The 14068-nt window shown below is 39.2% G+C and overlaps 1 protein-coding gene across 1 annotated transcript in view; it reads left to right on the top strand.

Moving 5' to 3' along the window:
* The window catches only part of FASTKD2 (FAST kinase domains 2), a 34957-nt gene extending 26457 nt beyond the window's left edge, over positions 1-8500 (top strand). The window contains exons 10-11 of the mRNA XM_006861941.1: positions 3706-3820; positions 8390-8500. Coding sequence (XP_006862003.1) covers positions 3706-3820; positions 8390-8500 — 226 coding nt within the window. The remainder of the gene's footprint in view (positions 1-3705; positions 3821-8389) is intronic.
* Positions 8501-14068: the final 5568 nt, after the last annotated feature.

The following is a 14068-nucleotide window of genomic DNA, read 5'->3' as shown; positions in this document are numbered from 1 at the left end:
TCTTTAAAGTGTCCAAGAGCAAGGATGTCAGTTTGAGGACTAAGGTGCTCCTAACCCAAGCCATGGTATTTTCAATAACTTCATATGCATGTGGAAGTTGGACAGTGAATAAGGAAGACTTTTGAAGAATTGCTGAATTTGAGTTATGGTCTTGGAGGAGAAGAATAATAGTCCCATAGACGTCCAGAAGAACAAACAAATTTGTGTAAGAAGAAGTATAGCCAGGATGTTCCTTAGAAGCCATGATGGTGAGCCCTTGTGTCTCATACTTCGGATGTATTCTCATGAGGGACCAGTCCCTGGAGAAGGACATAATGCTTGGTAGAGGATCAGCGAAAAAGAGGAAGACTCCCAACAAGATGGATTGGCACATGGCAGTAGTAATGTGCTTAAGCATAACCAGGATTATGAGGATTGTGTAGGAATGAACAGTGTTTGTTCTGTTGTGTGTAGGGTCACTGTGAGTTGGAACTGACTCGATAGCACCTAACAGCAACAACATGCATATTCACTGCACTGGAAACAGATAGTGTAGACGCTCAATATCATCAGTCAGAACAATGCCAGAGGTGGACTATAAAACACCACCGATTGCTCATACACGTGCTCAAGCTGCAAATGAAGAACATTTTTAAATGCCCATGATGGAGAGTATCCTAGCAGAATTTAGAGCCCCTTTCAGGAATAGATTTTACGCATTATCACTAATGACCAAACACTAGACAAATTGTGGGATAACATCAGGGTTATCGTATCAAATGAATTAAAAGGTCATTAAAAATACAGGAAGGAAAGAAAAGACCAAAGTGGATGTCAAAAGAAACTCTGAAGCTTGCTCTTGAACAGAGTTGTTATGTACTATTGAGACAATTCTGACTCATAGCGACCCTGTATAGGGTTTCCGAGGAGCGGCTGGTGAGCTTGAACTGCCAGCCTTGTGGTTCAAACCCACCTTGCAGTCCAATGCATTAACCCACAGCGTCACACTAAGAAAAGCTCAAGATGACTAAAGCATTATAATGAAATTATAAGACCTGGAATTAGAAAACCCAAGGGGAAGAACTCACTTAGCATTTCAAGCTGACAGAAGTGAAGAAGAAAATCAAGGCTTGAGTTTTAGAGTTTAATGATTTTATGGGGAAAATATTGAGTGATACAGGAATCTTCACAAGAAGCTGAAAGCAATACAGTGTCACTGTACAAAAAAGAATTGGTCAACATTCAACCATTGTAGAGGAAGCAGCATATAGATGATGAAGAAAGAAGTCCAACCTGCACTGAAACCATTCGCAGAAAACAGGGCTCCAGAAATTGATGGAATACCACTCGAGACATATCAACAAATGGATGCAATGTTGGAAGCACTCACTCATCTATGCCAGGATACTTGGAAGGCAGCTTCCTGGCCAACTGACTGAAAGAGATCCATATGCTGGTTCATGTGCCAAAGAAAAGTGAACCAAAATAATGCAGAAATTATTTTTAAATATCATAAGTATCACATGCGAGTAAAATTCAGCTGACGCTAATTACAAAATGGGACTGCCAGAAATTCAAGCTGAGTTCAGAAGGGGATGTGAAATGAAGGATATCATTACTGATGTCAGATGGATCTTTACTGAAAGCAGAGAATACCAGAAAGAAAGAATACATGTGGTTTACTGACTAAGTAAAGGCATTTTGTGTGGCCCATACCCAATTATGAATAACGTAAAGAATATCAATTCTAGAACACTTAATGGCGCTCATGTGGAACTTGTATCTAGATCAATTGGCATACCTTTGAGCAGAACTAGGGGATATTACACTGTTTAACATAAAGATATGCGTCAGGATTGTGTCCTTTCATCATGCTTATTCATAACCTGTATGCTAAGCAAATAATTTGAGAAGCTAGACTATATGAAGAAGAATGTGGCATCAGGATAGGAGGAAGACTCATTAACAACCTGTAATATGCAAATGAACAACCATGTTTGGTGAAAGTGACGATTTGAAGTACATTCTGATGAAGATCAAAGACCACTTCAACAGAAAGAAAACAAAAATCCTCACAAAACTCAACCAATAAGCAACATCATGATAAATGGAGAAAAATAATGAATTTGTCAAAGATTTTATTGTACTTGTATTCACAGTCAATGCCCATGGAAGCAGCAGTCAAGAAATTGAATGATTTTTCACATTGGGTGAATCTGCTGCAAAAGGCCACGTTAAAGTGTTATAAAAGCAAAGATGTCGCTTTGAGGGCTGAGGTGGGCCTCACCCCAGGCACACTTTAGTCCTCAAAATGACATCTTTTCAGTTGTCCCATATGCATACAAAAGCTAGATTGTGAATAAGGAAGACCAGAGAAGAATCGATGCATTTGAATTACGATGTTGGTGAAGAGTATTGAATATACCGTGGACTGTCAGAAGAATGAACAATTCTGTGTAGGAAGAAGTACAGCCAGAATATTCCTTTGAAATGAAGTGGCAAGACTTCATATCAACTACTTTGAACATACCAGGAACAATCCGTTCCTAAAAGAGGACATTATGCATACCAAAGTAAAAGACCAGCAGAAAAGAGAAAGACCCTCAGTATGAAGGGTTGACACAGTGGCTCCAACAATGGGTTAAAACATAGCCACAATTGTGAGGCTGGTGCTGGACTGGGCAATGTCTTGTTCTATTGTAATAGGGCTACTGAGTTGCAACTGACTTGTCAGCACCTAACAGCAGTTGTTCATGTCAATATTAAGAAATGTTGAAGAAAAGTTATATAAGAGAGCAAACTCAATACTGTCTACCTCTTTGTCTTCACATATAGTTCTATAATAATTTTTACCCCTTTCTTAATCCATGTAGTGTGTTCCTTAGCCATCTTGCTTCAACGCTGTCTTCCCTAACCATGGTATGTATCCTTTTCTCTCAGTAAAGGCTTTTTCTCTGACTCCTTTCACAGATCACTGTTCCTTTTCAGGTACTCCAGTGCTCTGTCATAACAGAATAAGATAGTAGCTCTCACATAAAGGGCTGAGAGGAAGTGAGGAATCAGAGCACCTGTAAAATATTTCTCTTCTGGTATCTAAGATAACAGCCAGAGGATAGAGAAGGACAGTAAAAATGCTAGTGTTGTCTGGTTTTTGTTTTTTCCTTTTCAGTGAACTTAATATTTCCAAAAGGATAATAATAAAAACAAAGATACCATCCCACATCTTTGTTACATTTAAAGATTTCATCTTTTTAGCAGTCTTAACTCTTTCTTTAAGGGCTATTTCTTTGTATTGGGTCTCTCTAGTCTCTCTAGTCGTATTCAGATGTTGCCCTGGGTACATGAGACAATCTGAAAAAAAGGAACATTTATCATGTGGTATTATCTGGTACTTGAGCCATAATTTAAGTAATCACATTCAGATCATTCATCAGCACTATGAAAGAAAACCTTACAGTGGGTGCATTTGGATTAGAAAATTTTCCTCGTCAAAAACGTGGTCCTTCTTACAGCTCGCTGAGGGTTAGCTGTTAGGTGTAAGCATTATGATAAGCAGAAGAAGTAGGCTTCGCATGGAAGTGAAGGACTAAGGCAGAGTCGGGAATAATGAGGACTGTGGTCAGCAGACTGCTCAATTTTGAAACTCCAAAGAGTAAAATGCTGCTGAATGATTATAAAGGGCAGTCTCATTAGTGATTTTTCTTGTATTGTTCCATTTCATTTCAGAGTAGCTGTGCTGTGTGTTCGTAGATCTAGTTACTGTTTGGGTTCATCCCACCCCAGGGGATTACTTGCCATGAAGATGAGACATTTGAATGTAATGGGCTTTCATGTGATCTTGGTAAGTATGAAATCTTTAGTTACTGGCATGTTAATAATAATTTTGTTTTCAAACAGACCCATTGCTGTCAAGTCAATTCTGATTTATTGTGACCCTAACGAAGAGAGTAAAAGTGCCTCATAGTGTGTCCAGAGCTGTAATCTGCACAGAAGCAGCTTGCCTCATTGTTCTCTCTCGAGAAAGGCTGATGCTCCAAACTGCAGACCTTTTCTGTTAGCAGCCAAGCCACTGCTCCACCACAGCTACTTGATGTGTGGTTACTAGTTATGTGAAATAGAATTGGTTACTAGGAATGGTTTTTGTTTTTTTAACTTAGGACTTACGTATCCATGTCTGTTTCCACGTTCCCTTGAGTAAGGGAACACAAGATACTTCTTTTTAAGGCTGTTACAGGCTGTTTGTGACCAGAGAAGCTTGATGTTTGTAAGAGGATGATTCATTCTGTTTCTTCTTGTCTTGACTTTGATTCTGAGCATGGCAGCTTTCCTGTAACAGCCTTTCCAGATGTTTGTGTCTGAGTACCAAGACCCAACACTTTTATCTTAAGTTAGTAGTGGAATCTAGAGCAATGCCTCTTGGTGGCTCTTGCTTGCAATGTTAACTGTAAGCATCCCAGCATCCCATTGTTGTCCTTTAGCATCTCAAATTGGATTACACCTGACTACCGAGGGTAAGATGGCCCCACTGGACTGTGAACCACAAGGTCTGCAGTTCAGACCCACCAGCTGCTCCTCAGAAGCCCTATACAGGGTCATGAGTCAGAGCCGACTCGACAGCACTTAACAACAACAACAGCAGTTGAATCATGGCACTCCTGCTGTGGCACTATAGGATAAGCACTGGAGCGAAGGTGAGTTTGAATCATAAGGTTGTCGGTTCAAATTCACCAGCTGCTTCTCAGAAACCGTAAACAGGCTCACTATAAGTCAGAACTGATGACACTTAACAACAACAACATTATCAATCATATGGGCTAAATATGTGTTATAACTTCAACCAAGAAAGAAGAAATGTTTGCACCAGGTAGAAGACCTTTAAAGGTTCTGCACCTGTGGCCTGTGGAACCATTAGCCATTAATTGTGGTTGCTAGGTGCCATCAAGTCAGTACCGACTCAAAGCGAACCTATGAACAACAGAACGAAACACTGCCTGGTCCTGGGCCAGCCTCACAGTTGTTGCCATGCTTGCGCCCATTGATGCTGCCACTTTCCCAATCCATCTAGCTGGAGGTGTTCCTCATTTTCTCTGACCCTCCACCTTACCAAACATGATATCCTTCTCCAGACACTGGTCTCTTCTGACAATATGAGAGATGAAGTTGGCCATATTGACCTCCAAGGAGCACTCTGGCTGCACTTCTTCCTACACAGATCCATTGGTTCTTTTGGTAACCCATGGCACTTCCAGTATTCTCTTCTAACACCATAACTCAAAAGCATCAATTCTTCGATGCTTATTCACTGTCCAGTTTTGGCATGCATATGAGGTTATTGAAAATACCATGGCTTGTGTCAGACACACCTTAGTCCTCAAGCTGAAATCTTTGCTCTTCAACACTTTAAAAAGGTCTTGTGCAGCAGATTTGCCTAATGCAATATGTCCTTTGATTTCTTGACTGCTGCTTCCTTGAGTGTTGATAGTTGATCCAAGAAGAATGAAGTCCTTGACAACTTCAATCTTTTCTCTGTTGATAAAAATGTTATTTATTGGTCTAGTGGTGAGCATATTTGTTTTCTTTACATTGATGTGCAATCCATACTGAAGACTGTGGTCTTTGACCTTCATCAGTAAATATTTTAAGTCCTCTTCACTTTTAGCAAGCAAGGTTGTATCATTTGCATATTGCTGATTGTTAATGAGTCTTCCTCCAATCCAGATGCCACGTTTTTCTTCATATAACCCAGCTTCTAGGATTAATTGCTCAGCATGCAAGTTAAATAAGTATGGTAAAAGAATACAACCCTGTTGCACACCTTTCTTAATTTTAAACCATTCAGTGTTCCCATTTTCTGTTCAAACAACTGCCTCTTGGTCCATGTACAGATTCCTCATGAGCACAATTATGTGTTCCGGAATACTCATACTTCACAATGTTGTCCAAAGCTTGTCATGATCCACACAATCAAAAGCCTTTGCATAGTCAATAAAGCACAGGTAAACATCTTTTTGATATTCTCTGCTTTCAACCAAGATCCAACAGACATCAGTAATGATATCCCTCATTCCACAGCCTCTTCTGAATCCAACTTGAGCCTCTGGAAGTTCTCTGTCAATGTATGCTTGCAGCTGTTTCTGTATTACCTTTAGTAAAGCTTTACTTGCATGGGATATCAAAGATATTGTCCAATGATTTCTACATTCTGTTGGGTCAACTCTCAAATACGGATGTCTTCCAATCAGTCTTAAATTTCTTGGTATAGATGAGTGGCTGCCTCACTTTCTTGAAAGATTTCAATTTTTATTCCATCAATTCCAGTGCCTTGTTCTTTGCCAATTCCTTCAATGCACCTTAGACTTCTTCCCTAAGTATCATTGGCTCTTGATCATATGCTACCTCTTGAAACACAGTTGAACATTAACCATTTCCTTCTGGTACAGTGACTCTGTGTATCCCTTCTATCTTCTCGATACTTTCTACATCTTTCAATAATTTGCCCAGATAATCCTTCAATAACAGAAGTCGGGGCTTGAATTTTTTCATTTATCCCAGCTTGAGAAATGCTGATCGTGTTCTTCCTTTTTGGTTTTCTGATTCCAGATCTTTGCACATTTTGTTGTAATATTTGGCTTTATCTTGTCGAGCTCATGTTTAACATTTTCTATTCAGCTCTTATACCTCCTCATTTCTTCCATTTACTTTAGCATCTCTACACTAGAGAGTAAGTTTTGGTGTCTCTGCTGACATCCATTTTAACCTTTTCCTTCTTTCTTGTCTTCTTAATGACTTCTGGCTTTGTTCCTGTTTGAGGTTATTGATATCATCCCACAACTCTCTGGTCTTCGGTCTTTAATGTTTAATGTATTAAATCTGTTCTTCAGATGATCTCTAAATTCAGGTGGGATATATTCCAAGTCATATTTGGGCTCTCATGGACTAGTTTTCATTTTCTTCAGCTTCAGTTTGAATTTGCATATGAGCAATTGATTGTCTATTGCACAATCTGCCCCTGGCCTTGTTTGACTGATGATATGGAGCTTTTCTATTGTCTCATTCCGAAGGTGTAGTCAGTTTGTTTTTGATGTATTCCATCTGGCGAGGTCCGTGTGAATAGTCATCTCTCTGGTAGCATAGTGGTTACGAATCGGGCTGCGAACCATAAGGTCAGCAGTTCGAAACTACCAGCTGCTCCGCGGGAGAAAGATGAGGCTTTCTACTCCCGTAAGGATTTACACCCTCGGAAACCCTGTACAGGGTCGCTATGGGTCGGAACCGACTCGAAGGCACTTAACAACAACAACAACATACTGTTTAAAGAAGGTATTTGAAATGAACAAATCATTGATTTTGCAGAATTAGTTCATGTGATCTCCATATCATTTCTATCACCAAGGCCATATTTTCCAACTACTGATCCTTCCTCTTTGCTCCCAACCTTTGCATTCCAATCTCCAATAATGATCAATACATCTTGATTGCATGCTTGATCAATTTCAGATTGAAGAAGTTGGTAGAATTCTTCTATTTCATCCTTACTAGCTTTAGTGGTTGGTATATAAATTTGAGTATTAGTGGTATTAACTACTCTTTCATGTAGGGGCATGGATATTATCCTATCACGTTTTACCTCATGACAAATTTTGATATGTTCTTTTTGAGAATGACTGTAACACCATTCCTCTCAGTTTGTCATTCCCAGCATAATAAACCATGTGGTTGTCAGATTCAAAATGGCCAGTACCAGTCCATTTCAGCTCACTGATGCCTAACATATCGATGTTTATGTGTTCCATTTAATTTTTGACAATTTCTAATTTTCCTAGATTCATGCTTCGTACATTCCATGTTCTGTTCTGATTATTAATGAATGTTGACAGCTGTTTGTCTTCATTTTGAATTGTGACCCATCAGCAAATGAAGGTCCCATGGGCTTTACTCCCACGGGTTTTACTGCATTTGCATCATCATGGTCAACTCTGTTTGAGGAGGCAGCTCTTCCCCAGTCACATTTTGAGTGCCTTCTAACCTGAGGGCATCATTTTGCCACACTATATCTGACAATGTTTCTCTGCTATTCATAAGTTTTTCAGTGACTAAATATTCAAAAGTAGTCCATCACTCCTTCTTCCTACTCTGTCTTCATGTGGAAGCTCATCTGAAACCTGTCCACCAGGGTGACCTTGCTAGTATTTAAAATACCCGTGGCATAGCTTCCAGAATCACAGCAACTCATAAGCTACTGTAGTATGACAAACTGACAGACGAGTGGTGGAGGCCATTAATTATAGGGTAATGTTTTCATTTAAAAAGCACTTGAATTGTGTTACTTTTATATGCGTGGAGCTGGAAGCTAGCTTTTATTTTATGTGTCAATCTCTTGCACACTGATTGTTTTTGCTCTCTTTGATAGGTCAATACTTGGGAGATTGAAAAACTAGAGATGAAGGATGCAGTCACATTTCTGAAGACTAAAATCTATTCCACAAATCCTACTGCTGATGTAGTTTTGCAAAATACATAATAAAGTAAAATGTACCCTTTTTATACTATGAGAGATGAATTTGTAAAAATAACATTAATAAGACTACAGTTTAGTTTTCAGTGGAATTTACCTGATCGTTCACCATAATAAAGTATTACTTCAGCTCACTCTGAAATTAGTTTTAAGAATGAAGAAATGTTGCTCCTGACATTTGAGAATATGCAGGGCAGTGTGGGGAGGAAGAGAGAAATTCCAGAACCCCACTTGTTTCCTCTGATGTGAAGTGACCCTGTATAGGGTTTACTGAGGCTCTGAATCTGTGGGAACAGAAAGTCTCATCTTTCTCCTGCAGAGCAGCTGTTGGACTGTGGTTTTCAATCCAGTGCTTATTGTGTGGCACCACTGCCCTCTTCTGTTCCCTCTTGTTGTGGTTGTTAACTGCCGTCAAGTCAATTTTGACTCATAGTGACCCTGTATGTGGTTTCTGAGGAGCAGCTAATGAGCTTGAACTGCTGAACTTGGGGTTTAAGCTGACCTCGGGGTTCATGGCGACCTTGCAGTCCAGTGCATTAACCCACAGTGCCACACCAGGATCCCCCTTAGTGCCTGGATATTTGATGAGTCAGTGAACTGTTGATTTACTTCTCTTTAGCTTTGGTGCCTGGAAACTGGTTGTGCAGTTGTCACGGGTCACCAAGGAAGGCCTTGTGTTTTGGTATCTGCATTTTTCTGTTCCTGCTATAAGCGATTGTAAGATGGCTTAGAAGCTATCCCTCCAAAGTATTTTCAAGTATTAGCCTAATAGCAATTGTCCCAAGTTCTCAAATTGCCCAGTGTGTAAGAATTAGTTTGGTAGCAGGTTTAAAATGCAGAATCATGGGTTTTGGGTAAGGCTCTGGAGTCTGTGTTTGTAACAGGTATTCTAAGAGGGGCCATTGAAGGTTGCTCATGGACCACCCTTTCAGAAAGACAAATACATAGATGGCAAGGAGTCCAAAGGTATTAAACTGGTCAACTGTTGATTGCTATTATTGCATCTTGGCAGTTGTTGAGGTCATTCCTTTTTCGTAACTTGCTTGCCTTGTGCCATCCCTGTTATTATTTTATGAAGTCCTTTAAATTAAATACATAGCATAACTGTGCTGTGAGTCAGACGTCAAAATAGTTTTTCAATTATGTTGTCCATTCTTTTGTTCAAATAATTGTTCAAATTTGTTGTAAACATACCATTTGACCCTCTGAGGATACACTGATGAGTAGTCATAGTCCTTTATGGGACCTACAGTCTGGGTACCATACTTAATCGACCCAAAAGTACACTGGCTTACAATTTTTCCAGCATTAGTGTGTATCAGGCACTGCTAAGTATTCACACATATTAATTCTTCTTTATCTTAATAACCCTTTGAGGTGCTATGGATAGCATGATTCTCTTTGTGCCTTCATTTCTTCATCTCTAATAGAATTATAATTTGGAGTCCTAGTGTGATGCTGTAGGATAAGCACCGGACTGCTGACCACAAGGTTGGCAGTTAAACCAACCAACTGCTTCTTGGAAACCCTATACAGGGTGGCTATAAGTCGGAACTGACTCGAAGGCACTTAAGTACAACAACAACAATAGGATTATTTGCCCCAGGCTACTGATGAAGATCAAAGAGCACAGCCTTCCATATGGATTACATCTCAATGTAAAGAAAACAAAAATCTTCACCACTGGACCAATAAACATTCTTATCAATGAAGAAAAGATTGAGTTTGTCAAGGACTTCATTCTTCTTGGATCAGCTATCAACACTCACGGAAGCAGCAGTCAAGAAATTCAAGGACGTATTACATTGGACAAAGCTGCTGCACAAGACCATTTAAAAATGTTGAAGAGCAAAGATGTCAGCTTGAGGACTAAGGTGCACCTGACCCAAGTCATGGTATTTTCAACAACCTCATGTGGATGCGAAAGCTGGACAGTGAATAAGGAAGATCATAGAAGAATTGATGCTTTTGAGTTATGGTGTTGAAGGAGACTATTGAAAGTGCCATGAGCTGCCAAAAGAACCAATAGATCCATTCTGGAAGAAGTACAGCCAGAGTGTTCCTTGGAGGCCAAGATGGCCAAACTTTGTCTCTCATATTTTGGACATATTGTCAGGAGGGACCAGTTGCTGGAGAAAGGATATCATGTCTGGTAAGGTGGAGGATCAAAAAAAAAGAGGAAGACCTTCGACGAGATGGATTGGCCAAGTGGCAGCATCGATGGACTCAAGCGTGGCAACAATAGTGAGGTTGGCCCAGGATTGGGCAGTGTTTCCTTCTGCTGTGCTTAAGGTCACTTTGGATCAGTACTGACTCAATGGCACCTAACAAGAACAACAACAACAACACAGATAATATGATCTTAAGTGCAATTGAGTTGGTTCCTGCTCATAGTGAACCTGTATAGGGTTTCCGAAGAACAACTGGTAAGTTTGAACCCCCAGTCTTGCAGTTCACACCAACCTCGTGGGACAGTGCTTATCCTGTGTAGTGCCACTCCAGGTCTCGGAGAGTAAAATAGGACTGAGTTTAAACCTTAGCTTATAAAAAAGTTGAGGAACTGCAGATTGGCTACTTAAAAAAAAAACTCCAGCAATGTGAGTATCTCAGAGGTTGTAGAATAGGAAGACTGGAGAAGAATTGATGCATCTGAATTATATTGATGAAAAGTATTGAAAGTACCATGGACTTCTAAAGAACAAACCACCCTGTCCTAAAAGAAGTACTGCTAGGTAATCACTAGTGATTTACAACTTTATTTAGCCTTTATCTATACCCTTGTAGTCAGTAAGGTCCTGCCACATTTATTATTGAGGATGTGAAATGTATTATTTGTTGTTTCCCCTCCCCACACCCTCTAATATTAAACTGTGCAATCTGTGATTTGTTTAAACTCTGGGTGAATCATAGCTTAATTTTAGCATGTCCAGCTTATTTGTTTGTATACATTTTGTTTCTCTTTTTCCTTCTCAGGGCTTTTAGAGGGGAAAAAAAACCCCACATCATATATATATGTGTATATATAGATAGATAGATAGATAGATAGATAGATAGATAGATAGATAGATAGATAGATAGATAGATAGATATATGTTGTTTTTAAGTACCGTGGAGTCAGTTCCAACTCATAATGACCCTGTAAAGGGTTTCCGAGGCTGTGAATCTTTATGGGAGCAGAAAGCCTCATCTTTCTCTCATGGAACAGCTGGTAGTTTCAAGCTACCAACCTTGATTCGTAACCACTACACTACCAGAGCTCCTTATATATATGGATCTTCTGCAAAGTTCTTTTTTTTTTTTTTGAGGTGCAAAGTTATTCTGTTTGTTTTTCTCGTTGGTTGATTAATGAGCATAATGCCTAGATTCAATCACTACATTAAACACATCACTGTTCTCCAGCTCACCCTGAGGAAACTATGCAACGTATGGCAGTTCCAGAAAGATTGTGCCGTCTCCTCTGACACTCTCATGGTTTCTCCTCCGTTTCTTCAAGAAGGAAGTTAATCCTAGTGATTTCAGTCCATTCATTAAACAGAAAACAATAATAAATGTGTAGAAATTTTAAAAACTGCTGCTACATGTTAATATACAAAACTAGTTTATGTGACAGGAACAGAGAATCGTGAGTTTGGGTTTTGGTACTTTTGCTCCTCTGTATACAACTGTATAGTACTTCCAAATTCAAAATGAAAAGAAAAGCTGTTCTGTATCAAACCATCTAAGCAATCAAATGTTATTTTTTAAAAAAGAAAATAAGTACTGCTAGGGTGCTCTTAGCAGCAAGGATGGTAAGGCTTTGTCTCAGCTACTTTAGATATGTTGTCAGGAGGGAGTCCCTGGAAAAGAACATCATGGTGGTAAAGTGGGTTAGGAAAAAAGGATGACTCTCAAAGAGATGGATTAACACAGTGCCTGGAGCAATGGGGCAGGGCCAGGCAGGGTTTTGTCGTACATGGGGTCACTGTGAGTCAGGACCAACTTGATGGCTTCTAACAACCGTATTTAGAAGAAGCTAGACCCAGAAACTGATATTTAGTGATCCTTTAGTCCACCTACCTCATTTTATGGACAGGACGTTAAAGACTCAAAGAAGTTTAAGTTTCTTTAGTGTTAGCTATGTCATTCATTTCAACATTGATCTTAGAGCTTGTGTTCCAGCTGTGTGGATACTGGTTCCGGATTGAATATCGTCTAGTTTTGTATACTTGAGTCAGTGATTTAACCTTTATAAGTTTCAAAACATGAGATGAAAACTTTATATAAAAAATTAAGGTACATGCTTTAAATACTAAGTGTGTATCATCTAGTAGCTAATTATGACCCACATTCAAAGGACTGGATGGATTGGTCACATTTATAAATAGTTATAACCAACTTGGGAGATATTAATATCCTTGAGTTTATACCAGTTAGCACAGCAGCTAATAAGACTTTCCTGTTGACCACATTACTAGTGTTAGCATTTTAAATTTTCTTTGTGGTATAAAATATGAGGTTCAAGGTGTAGTATGGTGGAAAGCAGCTTAAGTGATAATACATAAGCCTTCTCAGGATTATGGCTAGAAAGGTTTATCTCCCACACCTGGATAATATGGAAATATTCCCATTCTTTTGTGGTGTTTATTCAGTAACTCACCAACAAATTTTACTTACATATGGTCCATCTCACACAAGGAGAAAGGTACAACAAATAAGCAAAAAGTGGGAGTTTATAAATCCTAATCTGACCTTGAATGGCACTGTAGCATAAGCACTGGGCTGCTGACATCCAGGTCGCCAGTTCAAACCCACCAGTTGCTCCTTGGAAATACTATACAGGGTCGCTGTGAGTCAGAACTGACTTGATGGCACTTAATAACAACAACGGCTATCTCCATTTAAAAAAGGACTACATGACCTATTTTACTGTATTAACCAACTAAAAGTGAGTATGAAAAATACGACTTGACATGTTTATTTATATGTACAGGTTACTTATGATACAGTCAGTGCTAGTAAGTCAGCAAACTTGTGAAAGAGGTGATCATGGAAGACTTCGATGATTTAATATCTAGTTCTGTTTTCTGGCTTTGAGCTTTTTTTAAATATACATGTTTGGAGCAATGTTCACATATGGTTGATTTCAGATTTCTGAAACTCTTGGAAATGTCTATTCAATTTATAATTACACCAGGAAGAAAATCGAGCATATATTAACAATGTGACACTCAGAAGCAATCAAGAAATTAAAAGATGTATTGCATTAGGCAAATCTGTTATAAAAGATCTCTAAACTCTTCAGGAACAAAAATGTTAGTCGAGGACTAATGTGCACCTCATATGCAAGTGGAAGTTGCACAATGAATAAGGAAGACCATAGAAGAATGGATGCGTTCTATGATCCCCACTGAGTAGTTTTCATCTTGTCTAGATGGGCCTGGTGAAAGGAGATGAGGGTAAGATTCTTATGATTCAATAGTGATTAATTGTCATTATGAGTAATTGCAAGTGTCACAACTTTAAAAATAGAGGCTTTGTAGCCAAAAGGGGGGAGTAGTTAGTCTTAATTCCAGGAACATAGGACTCTAGGACCAT

The sequence above is a fragment of the Chrysochloris asiatica genome, unplaced genomic scaffold, assembly GCF_000296735.1.
Source record: "Chrysochloris asiatica unplaced genomic scaffold, ChrAsi1.0 scaffold00045, whole genome shotgun sequence".
Classification (NCBI taxonomy): Eukaryota; Metazoa; Chordata; class Mammalia; order Afrosoricida; family Chrysochloridae; genus Chrysochloris; species Chrysochloris asiatica.
This window is presented reverse-complemented; position numbering and strand designations above follow the sequence as displayed.